The following is a 12,309-nucleotide window of genomic DNA, read 5'->3' as shown; positions in this document are numbered from 1 at the left end:
GCAGAAAAAAAAATCTTTCTCTCTCTGAAGCCAGAAGCCTCAGGTGTTTTCTGCTTCCATGTTTTCTCACCGGGCGCAACAATGGGAACCCGTAGGGGCAAATAAGGCTCCAAATGTATGCCATTTTATATCAGATTTTAGAAGACACAGCCAACCATATCAGAATAGAGTCATATATTACAATTCAGATTTATGGAGGCATAAAGATTACTTTCATTATTCCTCAAAAACTGCATCTCTTCCTGCCCCAACCCATGTAACCACATATGACTACAAAGCTGAACACCCTCAAACTATTTCTTCTTTACTCCAAAATTGCTGGTACGTGTTAACTCGTCCCTGACATTCGTATCGCTCCAGTACATCTGTCAACACTCCAACTTCAATCATCTCAATTGTATCTGGGAGACCGACACCTTCATAACGAATACTCAGATGGTGCTTCTCCTGGATCTTGAATGGGGTTCCCAATTCCCTGAAGGAGCTTCTGCTGAAACCCTATACAGTGACAGATTTTCTTTAGTAGGGAGAAATCATGCTTTCTACACAGCAGGAAGTTAGTCTTCTCAAGTTGCAGTGGCTCCTGGTTGGAACCCTGCTTATTTGCTACCCCCATACTATGAACCATTAAACTCATTCAGTATTACAGATAACCATTTTCAGCTGACAAGTGTTGGAAGAGTAGCAAGACTTTTTCCAGACAATAGACAAGCGGCACAAGCTACATACGCTTAGTAAGGCAGAGCCGTGTAAGAACAGTTACAATGGCTTCCACTTGCTCTTTTTCTTCCATTGTCTTTTCAGCACTAAGAACAGGAAAAGTAATGACGCTATTGTTGACTTTTGCTTTGCCAGTACCAATAACGTAATGGCTTCAATTAAGTTAACCTCACTGGGATATTTGCAATTGTTGCCCAAACATTTTAATGCTGAAATGCACACTATTAAAGAGCAATAATTTGTAACCCACTCGTCATTCAAAAACAATCCAACAGAAGATAAAGTTTACAAAACAAATACACAATTATCCTTCTACTTCCCAGGTATTATTACAAGCCACCCTTCCATGCCCCCCAAATTAAGAATACATCAGCCTTCCCCAACCCAGTGCCCTCCAGATGGTGTTGTACTAGCAATTCCACCATCCCTGGACCCTGGCCATAGCGACTGGGGCTGACAGCCCAAGATTTTGAAGAGCAGCAGATCCTGCATCCTTGTAGTACAAGATATTCAATACACCTCATTCAATATATTGGGGAGAAAGGTCTGTGTAACTTGCAAAGAATCTTTTCCTACCAGGATCTGGAAGGAAATTCCACTTCAAAAATGTGTTTATCCTTTTTTCATTAACATGGTGGTTCTGTTGAAAATCAAATTGTTTTACACATGTTCAAAAGGTGTGATGGGACAGGTATCAAACTTGGTTTTTCTAAGATGAAGTTGAAGCATTAACCACATTTGCTCATAAATAATCAAGTTATGTGTTTCCCTGGCTAATAAACCAGGAATAAAAGTTGATTTAGCTTACTGTTCACCAAAGTCAAAATATTATCAAAAGTAGCACATGACTGCCATGCAGCCAAAACAGCCAAACATGATCATTAACACAGAAATAATTTTGCTAGTTCTGTTCTTAGACAATCTGTTTCTCTCCCAAAGACATATATATGTCAGTGTAAATTTATCACCTTCTTGACCTGAAGTAATCTATGACTCAAGCAACAAGGGTGGGTGGCCATAAAAATTCAAAACACAGAGCTTTGGTCAACAGTCACAAAAAGGCAGAGATGGATCAATGTGAACCACTGGACAGTGGTACACAATTACCCCCCCCCAATATAAGTGCTTCCAATCATATCTTAAAAACGAATGCTTCAATTTTACCAGCATTCATTCATGTGCTTGCGACCAATTATTCTATTCATACTTGGCTGCTCTCCAGTAAGGAAATCTATGACAAGTAGCCTAGAGATGAGTCCTTGTAATCCTTGTAATTACTCAATATCTGTTAAAATGGCAGGTTTTGCACTGCTGCATCTGTTGAAGGAAGATCTGAATCAAATCAGCACATGTAACCAGACATGTCAAACAAACAGCATACCTAAAAAAATAGTAGAGATGTTAGTTTTCATTATTGAGATCAAATGTGATCTTTCAATATTCTAATCCTATTCATATCTTGAAACTGTAGAATTGCTGCTCTTTTCCTTTATATGAAGTCTTGATCATTTAAGTTTTCCAATTACACTTGCCCGGCTGGACTACATTAATGAATGATATCCAACTAAGCCATACTTGGAATAGGCACATTGAAATCAATAAACTACAATAACTTGTCCATTGATTTCAGTGGGTCTACCCAAAGTATGACTTAGCTGGCTCACACCTTAAGTCCTCATAAATCACAACTGGTTTAATGTCATTTTTTTGGTTTAGAAATTTCTATTCTCTCTTTTGCTCCTAAAAGGAGCAGAAAGCAACATCCAAATTACAGTTTTCATTGCCTGAATCAGCTGAATCAACTTGGAGTACTTCTACTAGGATGTCATATGCAATACCTAATCAGTGTCAACAAGACTACTCTTTGTTTTGCATGAATGATTTACAGAATCAGGATGAGAATTATGGAGGATATTGATACAAACTGATTTGACAAGATAACCAAGTGATCCAAGGCGGCTTTTTCATGTGTGCAGTTCTCCCATCATTACAACCATTTCTTTCAGCCCGTTCTTGGCTGGTTGTACAGAAGCTACCACAATGGCTTTCCAATACTGTTGTTGATTACAAGCTAGCAAAGATATCACTCCATATCTGAATGTTTCCTTCTTATAAAATGCAACATAGCTTAGAGCAGACAACTCTGAAAAATGGGGCACTTTCCCAAATACTTTCCAACATGTGTCCCTGGATGCCACAATGTCCCAGCCAGTTGGGCCACAAAGATGGCTAATGGTCTAATTAACTCACTGGGCACTAGTGAATCCAAGAAACAATGCTCTGTACTTGACGTGTATGAAAAGTGAAGGTATCACCTGTGGCTAATTCTTACTGGGACATGCAAATACACCTCGAAGATTGAAGAAGGGCAGAAAGTTCTGTTTGTCTATTGCTGGTGGGATTGCTTCTACCATAAAGTGATTCTTTTTGAAGAACTTGTTCTGCCACTTATGGTCCACAATAATGATAAATTCTCCATTCCAAAGGCTTCTCTTTTGCTTGTTTATGGTAAGCCATAGTTTGCTACTAACTATAACTCACAGTTAACGTGCAAACAGGGCCATGAGTCATATTGCATAGTGGGAGGTTAAGCTACTCAGCTTTCAAGACCCTCTAAAAAACAAATTTAAAAATCAGAGAAAGGCAGGATAAGAGACTGTGTGCGTGCGTCCTGCAAGAAATGAGAGTAGACAGCATTCGAATCTGCCCTTTCTGCCTTGTCCTCACTAAATCATGACATAAAGAAGACTTAGCTGTGAATACATCAGTAAGGATTTTTTGTTTTTTGTTTTAAATCAGCACACAATCCTGACTCTGAATGGCTGGGTTCACCTCCTTCTCTGACACTGTATCCATCATCTTCCCAGTGAGCCGAAGCCATAGATGCTTTCTGACTTTGGTGGGGATAGAGTTTGTTGTCCACCAAGCCCTGGATCAGATTGCCTTACAGTCTCTAGGTTCCTAAGTACTAAGTGCAAGTGAATGAGACATATCAAGTGTCAGGGTGGGAGTCAGACACAAGTCAGAGTGAAAGACGCAGGGCTCTGTTGTCAGTGAAGTTAACTCTTTATTCCAGGAAATGGCATACAACTCAGCAACACTTCCCAGCAGGTCCTGCCCCTATGGAGCAGTTGCCAGGAAGAGAAGGTCCCTGCCTTCCACCCTTACTAAGGCTCCTCCTTTCCTGGATGTTTTCCTCTGGACTCTGTTCTGCCCTCCTCATTATCCTGTGCTTGTTGCATCAGGAGAGAGAGACTCTCTGGGTTCTTCAGAAGTCTCTTGACCTCCTGCTCTGCTGCAGCTTTGGAGTCTGAACTGCTCCCTGTCACAGGCTCTTCCTGCTCACTAAACCCTCATTTTCATTTATGTTCAAGCGCCAGCTACCAGCACTGTATAGAATTATTAACATATCCCAGAGTGACTCACAACTGATGTCTGAAAAAATGAATTAAAAATAAATAAGGTCCTGCACAATATTCCTGAAGAAGCCAAACGTGCATTGCTATCTTAATCACATGAAGTGAAAAACCTATAGATCTTCATCCTTGTTTATCAAGCTGAATATTTATCTTCTACTACTGTGTACTTTTCTCTATGTCCACTCACATAATTTCAAGATCTGTCAACGGGCGACTCAACATATAAGCTACTTAAGTAGTTGTGTGGAAGGAAAGGGTTTTGCTGGTTGCAATCAACACCAACAGTACATGCATTTTCCTTTCACAGCCTTTTTCATGGCCAAGGGTTTTGCTAACAACCAGGACCTAGGCTGCAGCATTGGCAACAATACTATTCTGAAAGACTGCTTTCGCTCTTTAAAGCAAAAAATATAAAGCTGTTGTACCCTGCATTTTTTCTACTTGTTATGAAGTTCCAGCTGACAACACCAGGCACACAAAACATCTAGAGTTGGCTTGAGGAATTCAATCAATCTGCATTCAAATGTACGTACTGGAACATGGTCAGCCTTCAGGTTTTTAATTTTTAAATAAATAAATGAATCACTTCCTTTATGCAAGGATCACAGGGTGGTTTACAATATAAAAACATTAAAAATACATAAAACAGTAACAAACAAAAACAGTAACACACACAGTTTAAAAGGCCTTAGACTGTTTGATTAGCCATAGGTCTTGGGAGAAGAGAAATGTTTTTGCCTGGCGCCTAAGGATATGTAATGAAGGTGCCAGGAAAGCCTCCAAAGGGAGAGCGCATTCCACAAGCAGGAAGCCACTGAAGAAAAGGCCTGTTCTCATGTTGCCGCCCTCTGGATCTCTCGCAGAGGTGGCACACGAAGAAGGGCCTCAACTGATGATCACAGGTTCCAGGTCAGTTCATATGGAGAGAGGTGGTCTGTGAGTTATTGTGGTCCTGAGCTGTTTAAGGCTTTGAAGGTCAAAACCAGCACTTTGAATTGGGCCCAGAAATTTATTGGTTACCAGTGCAGTTGGGCCAGGATTGGCATGACATGCTCAAATTGTCTTGTCCTAGTGAGAAACCTGGTCACTGAACCAGCTGAAGTTTCCAAGCTGAGAGGGCGAGGAGAATTAACAAGGACACATTTCCCCTGTCCCTCACCCGACACAGATCATATAGGGCAATCAAAGCAGTTTCTGTGCCAAAAACCAGGCCTAAACCCCCGATTGAAATGGATCTAGAAAATCAGGTTTCCTCAAAGAGCTCCTGGATCTAATTTTTCAAGCTTTTTGAATACTGACACTGTTATGAAGTTCTCCAAATTCTGCCTTTTCTATTTTTCTTCTTCCCTCACAGGTAATAGCTACTCTAAGCAGCTAAAAATTGTACCTGCTACAACAGCACACATTGAAAATGGAGCTGCAAATTACAACATGCTAACTCTGCCAAGGAGACTGTACAGGAAAATACATGGCTACCTGTACAGAACCACATGGGCAGCCATTTTATTCTGAATAGCCCTAGAGGGACTTAGTGCAGGGCAGGGAGATGGACCAGCCGCCTCAGAATTCCTCATCCTCCAATTTGCCAATTAAGTGACATCTGTTACTGAGCAAGAGGTGTTGGAGCAAACACTGAGGACTGGTGTAACTCCCACTTGTCTTTGTCTAGAAATGCCTCAAGCAAGTCAGAAGGCCTTATAATGAAACATGCCTTAGCCAACAAAATTATACATGTTTGCTAATGAATACTGGTCACAAAATTTAGTTTTTTCTACTGGTTTCCATGTGACAGAGAGGGTTTTTTTCTAATACAAGTTTACATCAACTTGACCATAATTACACTGGCCAAATTGTTCTTGCAAACAAGCAGTTCAATTTATCAATATTTTGAACAAAGAATATTTGTAGTAAGTTCAAAATGTGTAATATAATAGAGAAGCTGCAGGGGGGAAATAAAATGAAATAAAAGTAAGTTATACTCCCCAAGGAGGGTCTTTGCATACCTCAAGAAATTTGACTGCTAATCATCAGGTCTTTCTCTAAGTCACGTGAAACATAATGGATGACATGAATATCTAAGGTGACAGAGTACCTTTTCAAGCAAAGAAAGAGTTGAAACAAACTACTCTAATAAGGTATGGAATAATGTGACACCCTGGCTAGCTTCAGCTATTAAGAGGGAACTCTGGTTTCCTGCTATGCTAATAAGCCTGCATCCCACCCCTGCTCCTCAATTCAGTCATCTCAGCAAACATCAGGTTAGGATCATGCATGCTGCTAATAACAATCTGGCTCCGCCCTACAATTTAATATAAAGGATTCCAATGAAGACACTGAAAACCTTCCAAAAGCTCACAGCAAAAGCTTTAGAGAGCCCTCGGCAAACACTGGTGCAGTAGAAGCTGCCTTGATGCCCTTCCCACCAAGTCACTGAGGCACAGTTGCTCTCTCAAAGCACAGCTCCAAGGAGTATCTCATTACCTACCTCTGTATGTCTTGAATGAAGAGAATTGTATTCTTTCTTCAGTTCTGCTTCCCTCTCTTCCAGTCTGGTAACTGAAAAAGATAATTAATTCACTCAGAAACAGACATTGACAGCCACAGTAACAGAGTCTACTGACATCATCTCCAGTTTCCACAATTCAAAGCTATTCATACAGAAACCAACTCTGCTCTGTTTTTTTGTTTTTTGAAATTTGTGCTCCTGCTTTTCTTCTTCTTCCAAATGCTCTCTCAGGAGAGCATTGAGCAGGTCAGGCTGCAGCCCAGGGCATTTGGAGGGAACACCAAACCTAGTCCCAGAATCAGGGCCTAATCCAATCTCCACTGTTCTTGAAGAAGTCCAAGATGCCCAACAAGAATCAAGGAACTGTGCTCACTAAAGCTCTCTAGTCAAGGACCTGATTGACACGGAAGAAGCATCCTGCCCCTTCACCTTTAACAAGGAGGCTAGCTGCTCTTCAACAAATGGACAGAGCTATGCCGGACTACTCAACCACCAGGGTTCTTGTAATGCTAAAAGTGCACTCCCAGTACTAAAAATTATTAAGGGACCCAAGACGTACTATAAAGGCAATCAAATCAATAGGTTACCAAAAACATACCATTGTCAGTCCACATATACTATCAAGAGAAAGTAAGAAATTAAGAGAAACTGAGATGGAGTGAACACGTTTGCCTGACACAACAGTACCCACCATCACCTAGTATTCCAAATTTTCAAGTGTTTCCCCACCAGCTGGAGTCCTGTTTTGCCAAGTCAAATGAGATACCAATTTGGATTGCAAGTGTTATGGCATATTTAGGAAATACAGCGGTACCTTGGTTCTCGAACGGCTTGGCTCCCGAACAAATTGGCCCCTGAACGCCACAAATCCGGAAGTAAGTATTTCGGTTTGCGAACGCTTTTCGGAAGCCAAATGTCCGACACGGCTTCCACTTGGGTGCAGGAAGCTCCTGCAGCCAATTGGAAGCCATGCCTTGGTTTTCGAACAGTTTTGGGAGTCAAACGGACTCCCAGAACAGATTAAGTTTGAGAACCAAGGTACTGTATTTAGATGTATTGTGCCTAGGCTCCTAGGTCCCTATGCAGGATTCAGGAAATAATTTACTAAACCCATCTCTTTTATAACCACCATTATATATTAAGATGCCACGTGACACTTTTTTCTAGAAAGTGCTATTCATTTTTTTTTAAAATATACATATTAAGAACTCATAACAGACCTATAGCTTATATGGGACCTTAACAACACCCAGAGTACATTTACAACTATTAATGCATGTCCATTTCAAGCCATTCTCCCCACTTGGCAGCTACAAAACACAAGAACCAAGCAGGCAGATCTTTCCCATTCATTTCATTTTAGTCCACAGCTGCAAAATGTAACCATTCCTGTTTACTGAGCCATCCAACAACTATAGCTTCTGCTCCATCTAGTGGACTACTAATTTGCCAACATGTAGAGACACCTGCAGAGTAAAAGGTGTCAATAACTGGAGTATATAGTCAACAACAGATAACTTTGCCTTATAAGCAGGGCTGGTGTTCTTTAGATATCTATATAGTGTTAGTCAATTTACATCTAGTTGCATAACAGGCACCAATTTCCTGAACATTAGGTGATATTTGTTGCCCACTCACATAAGCACAAGAATCACCAGTGCTGTTCAAAATCAATACTTTGTCTTCCACAGGCCCAGTTCACACATCACATAAAACAAAACCATAGTTGTTGTTGTTGTTGGTTTGTTTGTTTGTTTGTTTGTTTTAAATGGTTTATTGTGAACAAGTACCTCATTTTCAGCTCGCCATTTGTGCTTTCTTTGGACAGAAACAAAGCACAAGCCTCAGTTCAGACAACATGACAAGCCAGACCATGGCTTGCTTCATGGCAGTGTAGCAGCAAGAGGAGTGGGAGAGGAGGGAAGCACCTGCAATTTCAGCAGTGTGCACCAGCAGACTACTTGTCCACCTTAAGCCAGTTTATTTTAGCAACAGTTTAGTGTGTCATGCAAACCAAACCATAGTCAAAATTGAAAAATCAACAGCAGTACCAGCTAACAACAGGTGAGGTCAGCATGAATAAATTGGGGGAGAAAATTAAAATACATGGACACAATCCCTGGAGTATTTTGCCTCATGATCCAATAGGACTAGAGCAGAGGTCACTAGAGCAGTGGCCTCCCAGATTTTTTATTTTGTATTTCACATCTGTGGTGAAAAGCAGGCTACACAGTTTATTAAAAATTAATAATAAGTAAAAATTCCATCATGATCTTTGGCCATGCTTGCTGGGGCTGATGGGAGCTGGAATCCAACAACACCTAGAGAGTCACAGGTTGGCTAACTGAGGTCTTGAGTATAACACTTCCTTGCTAACAAGATAGCAATCAGAACATCTGCTGGTCCACTGAAAGCAGATACTGGAGAAGAAACAAAGCCCTGCTATTCTAAAGTCAGAAACAGATGGGCAAGTCTAACTTAGCACCCTGCTAAATTGGCTCTGTTGCCAGGACAGATTCACCAGGTACTTCAGCCAGTTAAAGCTTTCCCTAAAATGAAACTGCTCAGAGGAACTAACAGAAGTGTGGAACAAAACTGAAACAACCTATTGCTTCCACTTTCTTCCACCTGTCTGAAGCAGAGGAAATGAGCCTTTTCACTGCTGCCTTCTAAAAAATGGTATCTGCACATGTGAATGCAACAATGAACGGCATGCTGAGTCTCTTTTTTTCATGTACTCATGAAGGCCACAACACACACTTATAAGATCCACTTAATCTAGTCCAATCCCTTCTCATCCAAACTAAGACAGGTATCCACAGCTAAAGCATCCCCCCATACTTCTCAAAAGCCTTCCATGACCCCCAAGGTTTCCATATCCCCTAAATAGTGTTTTATTAGTGGCTTAAAAGTAACCACCCTCCAAATTAGACAGTTGTCCCATTCTTAGTAGGGTAAACAACCTTTCTTTCTCCTAAGAGTCCTTAAAATATTTCATGATTGTCAGCAGGGTTCAAAATTAGCAGGGTACCAGGCACATTTTCGCCTAAAGATTCTCCATTTGCGACCACTTCAAGAAGTCTGGGTGTCATTTTTTTGCGCATGGCTGACACTCAAGGATTACTGCAATGTATGCGCTTTGAAGCCTCGGAGTTTATGTTAAGAATAGACAACATGTTAAGGAGTTTAACAATAAAGAGCAGAGTGTTTTGAAAACCAAAGTATGGTACCAATATATTTATTGTAAACACCAAATTAAATATGCATTAACAATTTCTGTGATATTAACAATATGTCACTTATGTTAATTGCATATTAATTCATACTTATTAAAATAATAAATAAGAAATGTTGCCAGCAGACTCGCCCCCCCCCCACCAGTGGCAACTAGACATTCTGTTTTGGCATCCACAACCCAGATCCCAGAAGCCCTTTGGCTCCCAGATTTTCTATCCCAGTTTCTAACACTGATTGTCAGCACATACAAGCAGGTATGTATGCCTCTGTATAAGAGTACCTTTGCTGTTTGGGCAAAGGTAAGTTGCATATTTTTTGAATAATCCACTGGCCAAATCATCATCATCATTATCATCCACTGGCTGCCATGACCTGAAAGCTACAGAATATACAAGATCACCTTTGTTCTTGCCCAGGTACAGGACCTTGAGCAGCTGCTCTGACTCTGCTCACCCTGGTAACCCACCAGTACAATTCCACCTTAGCCAAAAAGTGATGGGGGGGTTTGCTTCCAGGCAATTCTATTTGAAAGCAATGTGGGAGAAAGATGCATTTCATTTCATTTAGTAACGTTGCATCGTTTCTTTTTGAACACCCCATAAATCAGGAGATATTCAAATGCAACTGGAAAACTGGAATGTCATTCTCTGGAGGCCTTCACAGAGAATCAAACAAAGGTAGCAAGAGAGTTAACCGAGAGCAGCAGCAGCACACAGAAATCTCCTGGGAATGTTCAGGATAATATGAAGAGTTTCAAAGCACTCGTTTAGAGCAGAAACCCCTCATTCACATTATGATGCATTATTTATTGACGAAGCATCTTGCAATTTCTGAGAGAGGGAGAGTAAACATTTTCTAAATAAATTATTTAGCATGGTCTCAACAGAGGTTCCCTGTGTTTAAATACAGCAATAAAATTTAAAAGTGAGAGATCCAAATAGATGAAGGTCATGTTTACATTCACAGGGCCATTTCCTATTTCAACTGTTCATACTCACATTTGGGAAAACAGGGATAGAGTAGGTTTAATATGTGCCCCTAGGTAAAGGTAAAGGTACCCCTGACTGTTAGGTCCAGTTGCAGACAACTCTGGGGTTGCGCGCTCATCTCACTTTATTGGCCGAGGAAGCCGGCGTACAGCTTCCTGGTCATGTGCCCAGGATGACTAAGCCACTTCTGGGGAACCAGAGCAGCACAGGGAAATGCCGTTTACCTTCCCACCAGAGTGGTACCTATTTATCTACTTGCACTTTGACGTGCTTTCGAACTGCTAGGTGGGCAGGAGCTGGGACCAAACAATGGGAGCTCACCCCGTCGCGGGGATTCAAACCGCCGACCTTCCGATCGGCAAGCCCTAGGCTCAGTGGTTTAGACCACAGTGCCACCCGCGTCCCTGTGAGCAGGCCTACTGGCACATAAAAATTGCAGGTGTCATAAAAGGGCAAAACCTACACAGTTCCTAGAACTAATTCCACAAGCACAACAGAACTTCTCTTAAAGCTATAGACCGTGAGAACCAAAGTAGGCAAGTTTAACTGATGTGATTGCTTTCTCAAAGTATTAATTGTCTCTAAACCTAAACCAAATGGATTAACAGCATAAGCAATGATGAAAGTCCAGTTTTATAATAAGGTACACCCATGCAATATTCCAAAGTAAATTTCATAGCTCAAAACTAACACTGCAAACAGGCATTTAAGATCAACCGGAACAGTTATCTGCTATGGTATCAATGTGCTATTGAGGATATTCTGTATTGTTTGTGTCCTAGACAGTTTGATAAACCCAAGGCCCTCCATGGCATATAGGTCTCCATTTCCCCCTTGTGTTTACCATGTATTTGCTGTGAGATCTGAAATGCATCCAAATATTTAAAAACCTGCTGGGCAGCTGCAATGAACAGTGGACCATTTATTTACGTTTTCATGACAAATATGTTTCTTTTTCCCTGTAGATGACCGTGAGAAACGGCTCTCAGCATTACAGTTTTCGGGCTATAGTTCAAAGCTCTCCAAATTTTAGAAATTCTTAAAGCATTAGTTCATCACCTTACTTATAACCTTGCAAAACAAGTAATGCAAGCCCAAAAGATATCCCAAGTGGTATTTTGAGGTAATACAGTGCATAAATTCATAGCAAGAGAAGCTTTCAAAAAGCCTTGGGCAATGTCTCAAAAAGAACTGTTGACTTCTCAGCATGAAGATGAAGCAGCAAGCAGCTTCACAATCCTGTGTTCCCTTTGCTATTACAGCATGACGACAAACTCTGTAGAGAGGATTCTTCTTTATTGGTTAAAACAAGAATGAGACAAGATGCGAGAGGAGATTTTATTTTCTCTAATGGGATTTGGTGATCAAGCCCCTTAAGGTACACTGCAGCAGTTGGATTCATGATTAGTGCCAGTTACAGCTGGTTCTTAAATAAGGC

General features: G+C 40.9%; 1 protein-coding gene across 12 annotated transcripts in view; it reads right to left on the bottom strand.

The window, feature by feature from the left end:
* Positions 1 to 12,309, bottom strand: part of SPAG9 (sperm associated antigen 9) — a 71,765-nt gene that overhangs the window by 49,748 nt on the left and 9,708 nt on the right. For all 12 annotated transcript variants that reach the window (XM_033139160.1, XM_033139167.1, XM_033139163.1 and 9 more), the window contains exon 3: positions 6,625 to 6,695. In XM_033139160.1, the coding sequence (XP_032995051.1) occupies positions 6,625 to 6,695 (71 nt within the window). The remainder of the gene's footprint in view (positions 1 to 6,624; positions 6,696 to 12,309) is intronic.

Source organism: Lacerta agilis, chromosome 2 (assembly GCF_009819535.1).
Source record: "Lacerta agilis isolate rLacAgi1 chromosome 2, rLacAgi1.pri, whole genome shotgun sequence".
In the NCBI taxonomy this organism is placed as follows: domain Eukaryota; kingdom Metazoa; phylum Chordata; class Lepidosauria; order Squamata; family Lacertidae; genus Lacerta; species Lacerta agilis.
This window is presented reverse-complemented; position numbering and strand designations above follow the sequence as displayed.